Genomic DNA, 13334 nt, shown 5'->3' with positions numbered 1-13334 from the left:
GATAAATTGTGATACTAAATTTTGTCTCACTTAGTAAAGCAACATGCAAGATTGGGTATGTTAGGTTCACCCACAGGGATCCTATGAACTCTTAAGAATAAAAGTGGATATTCCAATTATAGCTCTGATCCATCCTACGTGCGATTCATCTATAGGGATTTCGATAAAATTTATTATTTATCTATAGTTTTTTTCAGGTATATGTAGTTATGTACATCTTAGGTACATGTATTTTTTTTTTTTTTTTGGGTCAATATAGCAATATAGCATAACTATGTGGCTTATTGATCGATGTATTTAAGTTTCACTTGATAATTATTTACCCCTAACCTACAATAGAAACAACTAGACCTAAGCTTTAACCTAAATAGACCTTTTTCAAAAATATTTTTTTTTTTTTTTTTTGGCTAATGAGTTTGGTGCTCCCTTGTTATGGAGGTGGCATTTTTTGCACTAGTCTTATGAAACTATTGTCTCACTAACATGTGGGCCCCACACAATGGTCTCATGAGGCCGGCATTTATGAAAATTAATCCTTGTTGTGGGCCCAATGTTCAGAATTCTTTTGCAAAAATAATTTGGCTTAATTACAACTAGTCGATATCCTGCACGATGCGCGGTGCATTTGGTAAATTTTGTATGAAATTATTTATGACCCATTGATTTCATGAATACTATTATTGTTAGTCACACTTAATCTATGAGGTTTTCTACTAAAACAAATATAAACTAAATACATTGGGGAGAAAATTCGTCTAATTCATGCAACCAAGAAATGTCACCTACAAACCTGTTGGTTCTTAGGTGTCTCTCTTGTATTATATATGTTTTATATATTAATTAGCTATAAAACTTCTAGAATTTCATGATACAACAATAGAAAAAATAATGCCATAGTGATGCAATAATATCACAATTTAACCTCCAAATTTTAATTGAACTAAAAGTAGCCAAAAATAGATCCTTACCAAGTGTACGCATCATACAAAAAACCAAAAATATAAATAGGCACATAATATGAAAAAATAAGCCTAAATAAATTACAATGCTACATAAGTAAAACCATATACATAAAATCTAAACAAAATATTTAAGATGAACATAATATTTTGAAAATTAACCTACCTCTCAGAAAGAAAAACAAAGATATTGTGAGAAAATGATGGAAGTTTAATTTTTAAGTTCATTGGAAATGGGGATTTATGTTGGACAAATGTGGAGACAAAATAATATTTGTCCAATTCATTAAATTCGACTCTTGTAATTATGCATTGAAGTTAGTCTTATACAGAAATTTGAAAAGTTTTTTTGATTTCTACATTTCCCATATGACTTTTTAGATCAATCCGTATCAATTCAAAGCATGTAAAATTATATATGTATACAAATTATTTGAATTATATTCCTATATTTCCCATGACTTTTTAAATTCACCCGTATCAATTCAAAGCATGTAAAGTTTAATGTATACAAATTATTTGATTTTTATGAATACATTGAAATAAATGTATTTGTCATTACTTAATAGTTTGACATAAATGCTAAATTTAGATGAGATGGAAGTCTAAATGAGAAGGATGTCCTACAATGTGCCCCTTGGCAAAATCTCATGCTTTTCCACATAAGGTGTCTGCTTTTATATATATATTGAATGAATTGATGTGGAGACAAATAATATTTGCCCAATAAATTGAATTCGACTCTTGCAATTTTGCATTGAAATTAGTCTTATGCAAAAAGTTGAAAAGTTTTTTTGATTCCTACCTTTTCCATGACTTTTTAGATCCATTTGCATCAATTCAAAGCATGTAAAATTATAAATGTATACAAATTTTTTTAATTTTATTCCTACATTTTCCATGACTTTTTAAATCCATCCATATCAATTCAAAACATGTAAAGTTATAAATTTATACAAATTTTTTGAATTTTATTATTACATTGAAATAAATGCATTTACCATTACTTAATAGTTTGACATTAATGCTAAATTTAGATGAGATGGAAGCCTAAATGAGAAGGATGTTAAACAATGTGCCACTTGGCAAAACTTTATACTTTCCCACATAAGGTCTCTGCTTTTATATATATATATATATATATTAAATGAATTGATGTGGAGACAAATAATATTTGCCCAATAAATTGAATTTGACTCTTGCAATTTTGCGTTGAAGTTAGTCTTATGCAAAAAATTGAAAAGTTTTTTTGATTCTTACGTTTCCCATGACTTTTTAGATCCATTTTTATCAATTCAAAGCATGTAAAGTTATAAATGTATACAAATTCTTTGAATTTTATTCCTACATTTTCCATGACTTTTTAAATCCATCTATATCAATTCAAAACATGTAAAGTTACAAATGTATACAAATTCTTTGAATTTTATTAATACATTGAAATAAATGCATTTGTCATTACTTAATTGTTTGACATAAATGCTAAATTTAGATGAGTTGAAAGGCTAAGGGTCCGTTTGGATACAACTTATTTTTGTTGAAACTGAAAACACTATAGCAAAATAATTTTTAAATGTATGAATAGTGCTATGGGACCCTTTTTAATATTTTTTTCTGAATAAAGTGGTTGTGGGTCCCATGAATAGTACGTGAACAGTGCTGTTGCAGGTGCATGAACAGTGCTGCTACAGGTGTGAACAGTGACAATGGTCTCCCTAAAACGCGTGAAACAAAAAAAAAAAAAAAGGGGGGGGGGATGCTGAAAAGTAAAACGCAGAGTGAATCCAAACCCACAATAAAAGAAAATAATGTTAAACAATGTGCCACTTGGCAGAAGCTCATGCTTTCCCACATGAGGTTTCTGCTTTTATATATAAAATAATAATAATATATTGATTGATTGATGATTTCTCACTTTCTCTGTTGTCATCATCCATGGTGGGATTGGATTTCCCCATCTTTCCTTTTTTTCTTTTCATTTGTCATGTGCTCAGGAAAAAAAAAAGTCCATCAAGGCGGCTAAATTATTCTAGACGTCAATATTTATTTAAAAACAAACATTGCTAGTCAAAATTTATCTTTAGACTTTTAGAAAAATTTATTTCTAGACATTGGGAGAGGTACATCTATAAATTGCCATGAGATGCCTGCTTTGTAGAAATTAAGAATGGCTGAAGACTCTGTGAAGTTGCTAGGCAACTGGGTAAGTCCTTATTCCCTTAAAGTAAAGTGGGCTTTGAAACTGAAAGGGATCCAGTACCAATATGTGGAAGAGGATCTCCAAAACAAAAGTCCCATGCTCTTGCAGTACAACCCTGTTTATAAAAAAATTCCAGTCCTTGTCCATGATGATAAACCCTTGGTAGAGTCACTCATAATTCTTGAATATATTGATGAGGTGTGGAAGCAAAATCCTCTCCTTCCAATAGATCCATATGAAAGGGCCAAAGCACGATTCTGGGCCAAATTCGTTGATGATAAGGTAAGAGAAGAAGCCACCTTCTCCATAAGCTTAGTTATATGAACTACTATGCTGGTTACACCAACTATCACAGCCCTGATCATTGGGGATAGCTCTTAAATTATGCTCTTATTCATTATAAAGAATGCATGCATCAGTTGGATGACTATTGGTAATTTAAATACTAGATGACTTATATAGAGATTTTTCTTACAAGACAAAAATCTTAAAATAAGCACAAGATTTTCATGCAGGTTTATGAGTACATGCTAACATGCAATTTCCATCTAAGCTAACTAGCATAGAATAGCAAATTCTTATTTCAAACTCTAAAAACATTAATCAGTCTACTCTTTTCAGTGTGTGCCAGCACTGATGGCTGCATTTACCAAAAAGGGGGAGGAACAAGAGAGAGCTGCGAAAGAAGCTCGTGAGAATTTGAAGATTCTTGAAAGTGGTCTTGAGGGGAAGCGCTTTTTTGGGGGTGAAACAATAGGCTTTGTGGATATTGCTGCTGGCTGGATTGGATGCTGGGCTCAAATGACTGGGGAAATCATAGGCATAATGCTGATTGATGCAGAGACCATGCCTGTACTCGATTCTTGGTTCCAAGATTTCCTTGGGATCCCTCTTATTAAAGAATGTATGCCACCTCAGGATAAATTGCTAGAGCACTGCAAGGAATTACATAAAAAATTTTGACTGCAGCATCAACTTGAAGTCTTTATATCTTCGAGCACGTACTTAAGGCTACTTGCATAAGTCATATGAATGATTGTTAATGGGTTAAATAAAACAATAAAGGATATGGACTTAAGCTGATATTCTTGATATAAATATCATGCATGTAAGATTAGCAAAATATGATGAATAAGAATTGCAAAATTACTAGGCAATATTATATATATGCAATATTGGAAGTACATGTTTTCGGCAATTTGGTGCATTTTTGTGCTTTTTTTTTTGTGATGTGATGTGATGTTGGGGGTGCAGGATTGGATGCATCTTTTTGATTTTTGAGTATGTTCAATTGCATGGCAACATATGTGGTTTGTCCTTGATCATCTAATTTAAGCTTCAATTAGTGAGTAGTTCTAGGACTACACACTTTTTCATAACTTTTTGTTACAACTTTGACATGGCAGACTATGAGTGGTTGCCTATTAGTTACACCTGAACCCACAATTTTTCCTTCACCACTCACACTTTGCAACATAACAATTATGACAAAAAAGTTGTGAGATAAATTGTGATACTAGATTTTGTCTCACTTAGTAAAGCAACATGCAAGATTGGGTTCACCCATGGGGAACCTATGAACTCTTAAGAATAAAAGTTATATGTAGTTATGTACATCTTAGGTTCATGTATTTTTTTATTTTGTCAATATAGCAATATAGCATAACTATGTGGCTTATTGATCAATGTATTTAAGTTTCACTTGATAATTATTTACCCCTAACCAACAACAGAAACAACTGGACCTAAGCTTTAACCTAAATAGACCTTTTTCATAAATATCTTTTTTTTTTTTTTGGGCTAATGAGTTTGGTGCTCCCTTGTTATGGAGGTGGTATTTTTTCCACTAGTCTCATGAAACTATTGTCTCATTGACATGTGGGCCCCACACAATGGTCTCATGAGACCGGTGTTTACAAAAATTAATCATTGTTGTGGGCCCAATGTTTAGACTTCTTTTGCAAAAATAATCTGGCTTAATTACAACTAGTTGATATCTCGCGCAATGTGCGGTGCATTTTGATAAATTTTGTAAGAAATTATTTATGACCCATTGATTTTGTGAATAGTATTATTATTAGTCACACTTAATCTATGAGGTTTTCTACTAAAACTAAATTCAAACTAAATACATTGGGGAGAAAATTTGTCAAATTCATGCAACTAAGAAATGTCACCAGATCCTAGTGAAATTGTCGCTTGCAAACCTGTTGGTTCCTAGGTGTCTCTCTTGTATTATTTATGTTTTATATATCAATTAGCTATAAAAACTTCTAGAATTTCATGGTACAATAACAGAAAAAAAAAAAAAAATAATGCCATAGTGATGCAATAATATCATAATTTAACCTCCAAATTTTAATTGAACTAAACGCAGCCAAAAATAGATCCTTACCAAGTGTTCGCATCATATAGAAAACCAAAAATATAAATTGGCACATAATATGAAAAAATAAGCCTAAATAAATTACAATGCTACATAAGTAAAATCATATACATAAAATCTAAACAAAATATTTAAGACGAACGTAATATTTTGAAAATTAACCTACCTCTTAGAAGGAAAAACAAAAATATTGTGAGAAAATTGTGGAAGTTTAATTTTTAAGTCCATTGGAAATGGGGATTTATGTTGGACAAGTGTGGAGACAAAATAATATTTGCCCAATTCATTGAATTCGACTCTTGTAATTCTGTGTTGAAGTTAGTCTTATGCAGAAAATTGAAAAATTTATTTGATTCCTACATTTCCCATGACTTTTTAGATCCATCCGTATCAATTCAAAGCATATAAAGTTATATATGTATACAAATTCTTTGAATTATATTCCTACATTTCCCATGACTTTTTAAATTCATCCATATCAATTCAAAGCATATAAAGTTATAATTTATACAAATTCTTTGACTTTTATTAATACATTGAAATAAATACATTTACCATTACTTAATAGTTTGACATAAATGCTAAATTTAGATGAGATGGAAGCTTAAATAAGAAGGATGTTGTATAATGTGCCACTTGGCAAAACCTCATACTTTCTCACATGAAGTATCTGCTTTTATATATATATATATATATAATGAATTGATGTGGAGACAAATAATATTTGCCCAATAAATTGAATTTGACTCTTGCAATTTTGCATTGAAATTAGTCTTATGCAAAAAATTGAAAAGTTTTTTTGATTCTTATCTTTTCCATGACTTTTTAGATCCATCTATATCAATTCAAAGCATGTAAGTTATAAATGTATACAAATTCTTTGAATTTTATTCCTACATTTCTCATGACTTTTATATCCATCCATATCAATTCAAAACATGTAAAGTTATAAATGTATACAAATTCTTTAAATTTTATTAATACATTGAAATAAATGCATTTGCCATTACTTAATAGTTTGACATAAATGCTAAATTTAGATGAGATGAAAGTCTAAATGAGAAGGATGTCATATAATGTGCCACTTGGCAAAACCTCATACTTTACCACATGAGGTCTGCTTTTATACATGAGTAAACATTCGGTCTGGTTGTGGCGTAAAATCAGTATTTTATGCCAGCCAATAGGAGACTACCACGTCATCTCCTTCTAAAATATTATTATTTTTATAAAAATATCTCATCATTCTCTCTCTCTTCACGGTCACTCTCTACCTCTCTCTTCTCACTTCTTCCTTTTCTCTTCTTTATCTCTCATTCTCACTTTTTCCTTTACTCTGTCGTTTGTCTCCACTCCCACCACCTTGAAGGCGACGGTAGCCGTGGGTCATGGATCGTTGTTGACTAGGTTTCATCAGCTCTCTCTCAAAAAACTCAGACTTCTCTCTCTAAAAATTCAAACCTCCCTCTTTAAATCAGGGCTCTCTCTGCCAATCTCTCTCGACGGTGGCAACACAGTGCTATTGGCTTGGTCATGGCAGTGGTGGCATTAGGGTTGTGGGTTTTGTGGCATGGGTTTTTGCTGGGTTGTAGGGTGGTCCGATGGTTGTGGCGCGTGGTGGAGTGGTCATGGGCCATGGTAGCATATGGGTTATGGGTTATGGGCTAGGGATCGACATTGACGGCGCGTGGTGTGTGGCTGGGAATAGCGGCCTCTCTCTCTTCTTTCACTCTCCGATTCTCTCTCTTCTCTCTTCTCTATTTCTCTCACTCCAATTTTGTCTTTCAGATTGGGTTTTGGTTTGGGTTTGATTTGGAGAGGGATTTAAATGACTCATTAAAAGCAAGCCAGTGTAGAGTAAAGTATAATCTTTTATGGAGAATTAAAGAAAAAGAGATGGTGGCTACGGTCACCACCAAGGTGGTAGCGGTGGAGACAAACGGCAGAGAAAAGGAAAAAGTGAGAATGAGAGAGAAAGAAGAGAAAAGGAAGAAGTGAGAAGAGAGAGAGGGAGAGACTGACCATGAAGAGAGAGAGAATGATGAGATATTTTTATTAAAATAATAATATTTAAAAAAAAATGACATAGCAGTCTCCTATTGGCCGGCTACGCCATAGCCTGACCGAATGTTTACTCTTTCTATATATATATATATATATTTTTTGAATGAATGTTTACTCTTTATATATATATATATATATATTTTTTGAATGAATGTTTACTCTTTATATATATATATATATATATTGAATGAATTGCTGTGAAGACAAATAATATTTGTCCAATAAATTGAATTTGACTCTTGCAATTTTGCATTAAAGTCTTGTGCAGAAAATTGAAAAGTTTTTTTAATTCTTATATTTCTTATGACTTTTAAGATCCATCTGTATCAATTCAAAGCATGTAATAAATGTATACAAATTCTTTGAATTTTATTCCTACATTTTCTATGACTTTTTAAATCCATTTATATCAATTTAAAACATGTAAATTTATAAATGTATACAAATTTTTTTGAATTTTATTAATACATTAAAATAAATGCATTTGCTATTACTTAATAATTTGATATAAATGCTAAATTTAGATGGATTGGAAGGCTAAATGAAAAGAATCTCAAAGAATATACACTTGGCAGAACCTATGAAGTCTCTTTATATATATATATATACGTTTTTTTTTATTGATTGATGATTACTGTCTCTTTTTGTTGTCATCATCCATGGTGGGATTGGTTTTCCCACTGGCTTCCCTTTTTTTCTTTTCATTTCTCATGTGCTCAGGAAAAAAAAAGTCCATCAAGGCGGCTAAATTATTCTAGACGTCAATATTTATTTAAAAACAAACATTGCTACTCAAAATTTATTTGTTGACTTTCAGAAAAATTTATTTCTAGACATTGGGAGAGGTACATCTATAATTTGCCATGAGATGCCTGCTTTGTAGAAATTAAGAATGGCTGAAGACTCTGTGAAGTTGCTAGGCAACTGGGTAAGTCCTTATTCCCTTAAAGTAAAGTGGGCTTTGAAACTGAAAGGGATCCAATACCAATATGTGGAAAAGGATCTCCAAAACAAAAGTCCCATGCTCTTGCAGTACAACCCTGTATATAAAAAAATTCCAATCCTTGTCCATGACAATAAACCCTTGGCAGAGTCACTCATAATTCTTGAATATATTGATGAGGTGTGGAAGCAGAATCCTCTCCTTCCAATAGATCCATATGAAAGGGCCAAAGCACAGTTCTGGGCCAAATTCGTTGATGATAAGGTAAGAGAAGAAGCCACCTTCTCCATGAGCTTAGTTATATGAACTACTATGCTAGTTACACCAACTATCACAGCCCTGATCATTAGGGATAGCTCTTAAATTATGCTCTTATTCATTAAAAAGAATGCATGCATCAGTTGGATGACTATTGGTAATTTAAATACTAGATGACTTATATAGAGATTTTTCTTACAAGACAACAATCTTAAAATAAGCACAAGATTTTCATGCAGGTTTATGAGTACATGCTAACATGCAATTTCCATCTAAGCTAACTAGCATAGAATAGCAAATTCTTATTTCAAACTCTAAAAACATTAATCAGTCTACTCTTTTCAGTGTGTGCCAGCACTGATGGCTGCATTTACCAAAAAGGGGGAGGAACAAGAGAGAGCTGCGAAAGAAGCTCGTGAGAATTTGAAGATTCTTGAAAGTGGTCTTGAGGGGAAGCGCTTTTTTGGGGGTGAAACAATAGGCTTTGTGGATATTGCTGCTGGCTGGATTGGATGCTCGGCTCAAATGACTGCGGAAATCATAGGCATAAAGCTGATTGATGTAGAGACCATGCCTTTACTCGATTCTTGGTTCCAAGATTTCCTTGGGATCCCTCTTATTAAAGAATGTATGCCACCTCAGGATAAATTGCTAGAGTACATCAAGGAATTACACAAAAAAATTGTGACTACAGCATCGACTTGAAGTCTTTATATCTCCAAGCATGTACTTAAGGCTACCTGCATAAGGCGTATGAATGATTGTTAGTGGGTTATATAAAACTATAAAGGATGTGGACTTGAGCTAATATTCTTGATCTGAATATCATGCATGTAAGGTTAGCAAAATCTAATGAATAAGAATTGCAAAATTACTAGGAAATATTATACATATGCATCTTTTGCAATCACAAATACAATGCTGCAGTTCAATAAAATAATTGCAGGATGTTAATACCTCCAAAAATGATAACTAATTATCTTATCAGTTGATTGCCACAATCTCCCTGAAGGAAATGTGCCCAAGTGACATCTGCCTTCCAAGATCTGCACAATTATAATCAGAACACTTAGAATGAGCTTTTGGATTAAACTTCTGCTTCTTCTAAAAAAAAAATTTTTTGAAAAGCTTGCACTGGGTAGATAAGCTATTATCCTATCCTCTTCAAGAGAATCTTCAGTTGTATATGATTTCACCTCATGCATCAAGTTTTCCTCGTGAATCTTTAAACCCAGATCAGGCAATCCAAAAATATAAAATGTATTCCATGTCTTTGCTAGAAGCCACTAGGACTTAATCCATGGCAACAACTTTGCTTAAACATTGAAGGCTTGAACAAGTGCAGAAGTCTCATCATCCATCTCGATTTTATCTTTTTCCATCATCTTAAGGATGTCAAAAGCTGGTCTCTTAGCTTGAAGGTGCATTCTAAGCAATGATTTATACAAAGGTAAACTTGCAAGACCAAAACTGTGGATAAGTCTAATATACCAATTTGCATCTTCAAAACTCCCATGCTTTTCAAAGTATTCTGCCATGGCCATTAGAATACCATGTGATGGCCTCCAATCACAATGCTTCAACATAGCAAATCCTTTCTTCATGGCATTAATGGCTTTGTCCATGTTTTTGCTTTTCACCCATCCCTCCATGAGAATCTCCCAAGTCTTGTAATTTGGACACCGACCTCTCTCCAACGTGTGAAGATGCAACGACTCAGCTTTGTCTATCATTCCATTCCGCATATAAGCACCTAGAAGTACATTGGAGACTCTAATGTCATAATTCCGGAAACTAGATTCCCATTCCATAAAAATTCTCTCAGCCTCTACAATATCACCTAGCTTCACCAAGCATGACAGTACACACATGTAATTGGAACATGTGATTCTCCCTCCTACAGCTTTGCTACCTTCCCATAGCCTCAATACTCCCTCCTTATCATTCAAAGAGGCATACAGCGTAATGAGGAAGAAATAACCAAGGCGGTTACAAGTAGACAGCTTCTCTTCTGCATTCTTGAGGACCAAAATAGCCTTGTCAACAAGTCCTGCCTTTATATAAACGTTAGCCAAAGTCGAAAGGGTGCTCCATCCAACTTGTATGTTCTTATCACTCACCATTTCTTTGTAAACCATTTCCGCTGAAGCAACCCCAGATACCTCACCACATGCATTCATCCAAAGGTTGTAAGACAGAACATTTCGGGGTAGATTGTTTTGCTTCATCTGTTGAATGACAAGCAGCACTTTCTCACACTGAGATGTGGCCATATACAGCTTCATCATCTCGTTAAAGGGATGAGTAGTCACAATCAGTCCCATCCCACTCAACTTCACCATTAGAGCCTCGGCATTCTTGGTGTCCCTCTCTTTGACATAACCATGAAGAAGAGCTAGACATGCCGCTTTCTTTGAAGCACTGTCAGTTAATCGTGTAAAATAGTCTTCACCCTCTCTTAAACCACACACTTTGATGATTAATTCCAGTTTGACAGCATGATCACCCGGTGACATCCGGAAACCGTTTCTAGTTTCCATCCATGTTACTATCTGTACATTAAACAAACACATCACATGTTATTTAATGAACTACCTAACAATAACATAATTAGCAATGCTGAATATAATCTCGCATTCTCGCTACTCCTTTCCAGCCACTTGACTGTGCTTATTAGTGACCTAATACTAGTAGTGACACTGACGCGCAACCTAAAATTAGCAATAACACAATGGAATTTTTCGCACAGATTACTGACATTAATATTGAGACAGAAATTAAATTTATATGTGGAATTACATTTCATTAATTATATTGTGTATTGTGTGGATTGGATTGTGTGACACAGTGTCAGCATTGTGAAGGAGTGTGTTGAGTACACATTGTGGGTTCAGGTAGCTCAATTTATAAAGTCACTTAAATAAGAGCCTGGATTGAATCTCGCTTACACCAAAATAAAATCTATTTCTATTAATGCCTTGACCTAACAATAAAGAGTAATCATTATGAAGTAGACGCGATAGGTTCAAATCCTATCATATCTATCAAAAAGAGTCCACATGGGTCTATCCAGGCTATATAAGTGATTATTTACTCGTAACTAAACTGGTAAAGTATTTTTTCGCCGAATAACGAACTGGGTTTGTATCTAAAAAAAAAAAAATTACAATTGGGTACCATGTTGAAGTGGCTAGTGTGTTACAAACTTACAATATAAAGCAAGAGTAATAGTTTAGGCAGGATTAAAATGAAAATGGGTTATATTTATGAGTGACAAGGGTTTAAATTGAAACCTCGAGTGCGTGGTCATGGCGTTTAGACTTGATTAGTTGCCTGGTGATGCGTCGAAGCTCGTAGACTGAGAGCTTGTGGCCTTGCTCGGCTCGATTCTGAAGCAAGGTAATTGCGCTGCGCTTTGGGGATTTGAGCCTCAGAATCTCGCTCATAAGGTCTTTGTTACCGATTCCAGATCGTGCAGTAACGTTTAGTGGTGATGATTTTGAGGATATGGGTCTCCACTGACTTGCTGCTCCGAGTTGATGCTTGACGCTGTGTTTTTGGTTAGTTTCAAATTTTCAAAGTGTCAATTGCGAGAACTGAGAAAGGTGTGTGTGTGTGGGTGTGTGTGAGAGAGAGAGAGAGAGAGAGAGAGAGAGAGAGGTGAAAGGTGGTACCCACCGTCTTATTAGAGTGGTAAAGAGCGAGCGGTTCGCCATAGAAACCACCTATTTCAGCGGTGCTGTGCTGTGCTCTTCTCTCCTGAAAGTTTTGGCGGAGTAATGGCGTTTGGTTTGGCAGTGAACTTTAAAGGGCTATCTGTCTTCGGATCTGGGCTTTCCGCGGTCCAGGTCTGTTAAAAGCTTTTGACCCGTTACATGAATTTCACACACACACACACATATATATATATATATTTTTTTAAAATCCAAATTATACTTTTAATTTAAGCTCACTTATTTGAAAATTTCTTTTTATAAAAAAAAAAAAAAAAAAGGTCAAAAAACTAACTTATTTGCTTAAAAAATCACTTTGTGTCTAATAAAGTTATTTTCTGTTTGGATAGAGTTTATCTCCATTTTTTTATTATAAGAAAACTCTCCAAATTAGTTATGAGGAAAATTCTTCAAATCCACAACATGACAATTCAAATGATCAAAAAAAAAAAAAAAAATTTTGATCATCCACATGTACTTTTCAGACTCATTACATATTTAATGAGACGTGATTTATTAAATAATTTACTAAGTCATCTTAATTTCATACAAATGGATGATTTTATGAATATCATATAATGAGTTTGGAGGAAAACTTTATTCTCCTTGTTTTTATCTTTGAGCAAATAACCCAAACAAATTATACCTAAGAAATAAGGATTTAAAAAGCTGTATGTGAGCTAAAAAATGGCTAATAAGCATGTCAAAATTTGTCGCATTTTATTTGTATAGAGTGGGTTTTATATCGATGATATAATGGTACAATCAATATGGGTAGAGCTTCTCATCCAATTCTCAAGTGCATTAGACA

The 13334-nt window shown here is 33.6% G+C and overlaps 3 protein-coding genes across 4 annotated transcripts; 2 read left to right on the top strand and 1 right to left on the bottom strand.

Annotated features, from left to right (window-relative positions):
- Positions 1 to 3044: 3044 nt before the first annotated feature.
- LOC111997057 (glutathione transferase GST 23) lies at positions 3045 to 4357 on the top strand. Its single transcript, XM_024029101.2, has 2 exons — positions 3045 to 3441; positions 3781 to 4357. Exons 1-2 carry the CDS (start codon positions 3127 to 3129, stop codon positions 4120 to 4122), a joined length of 657 nt encoding a protein of 218 aa, XP_023884869.1. The 5' UTR covers positions 3045 to 3126; the 3' UTR covers positions 4123 to 4357.
- Positions 4358 to 8299: 3942 nt separating this feature from the next.
- Positions 8300 to 9703, top strand: LOC111997056 (glutathione transferase GST 23). The gene is made up of 2 exons (XM_024029100.2): positions 8300 to 8816; positions 9156 to 9703. Exons 1-2 carry the CDS (start codon positions 8502 to 8504, stop codon positions 9513 to 9515), a joined length of 675 nt encoding a protein of 224 aa, XP_023884868.1. The 5' UTR covers positions 8300 to 8501; the 3' UTR covers positions 9516 to 9703.
- On the bottom strand, positions 9285 to 12663 carry LOC111997055 (pentatricopeptide repeat-containing protein At5g27460). 2 transcript variants are annotated; one of them, XM_024029099.2, is made up of 5 exons: positions 12489 to 12663; positions 12104 to 12359; positions 10007 to 11362; positions 9768 to 9856; positions 9285 to 9550 (listed from the first exon to the last, which is right to left on the bottom strand). In XM_024029099.2, exons 1-3 carry the CDS (start codon positions 12524 to 12526, stop codon positions 10127 to 10129), a joined length of 1530 nt encoding a protein of 509 aa, XP_023884867.1. In that variant the 5' UTR covers positions 12527 to 12663; the 3' UTR covers positions 9285 to 9550; positions 9768 to 9856; positions 10007 to 10126. The 2 variants fall into 2 exon arrangements, with proteins under 2 accessions (XP_023884867.1, XP_023884866.1); XM_024029098.2 differs by having other exon boundaries at positions 9768 to 11362.
- Positions 12664 to 13334: the final 671 nt, after the last annotated feature.

This window comes from Quercus suber, unplaced genomic scaffold, assembly GCF_002906115.3.
Source record: "Quercus suber isolate HL8 unplaced genomic scaffold, Cork oak 2.0 scaffold_202, whole genome shotgun sequence".
NCBI lineage: Eukaryota > Viridiplantae > Streptophyta > Magnoliopsida > Fagales > Fagaceae > Quercus > Quercus suber.
This window is presented reverse-complemented; position numbering and strand designations above follow the sequence as displayed.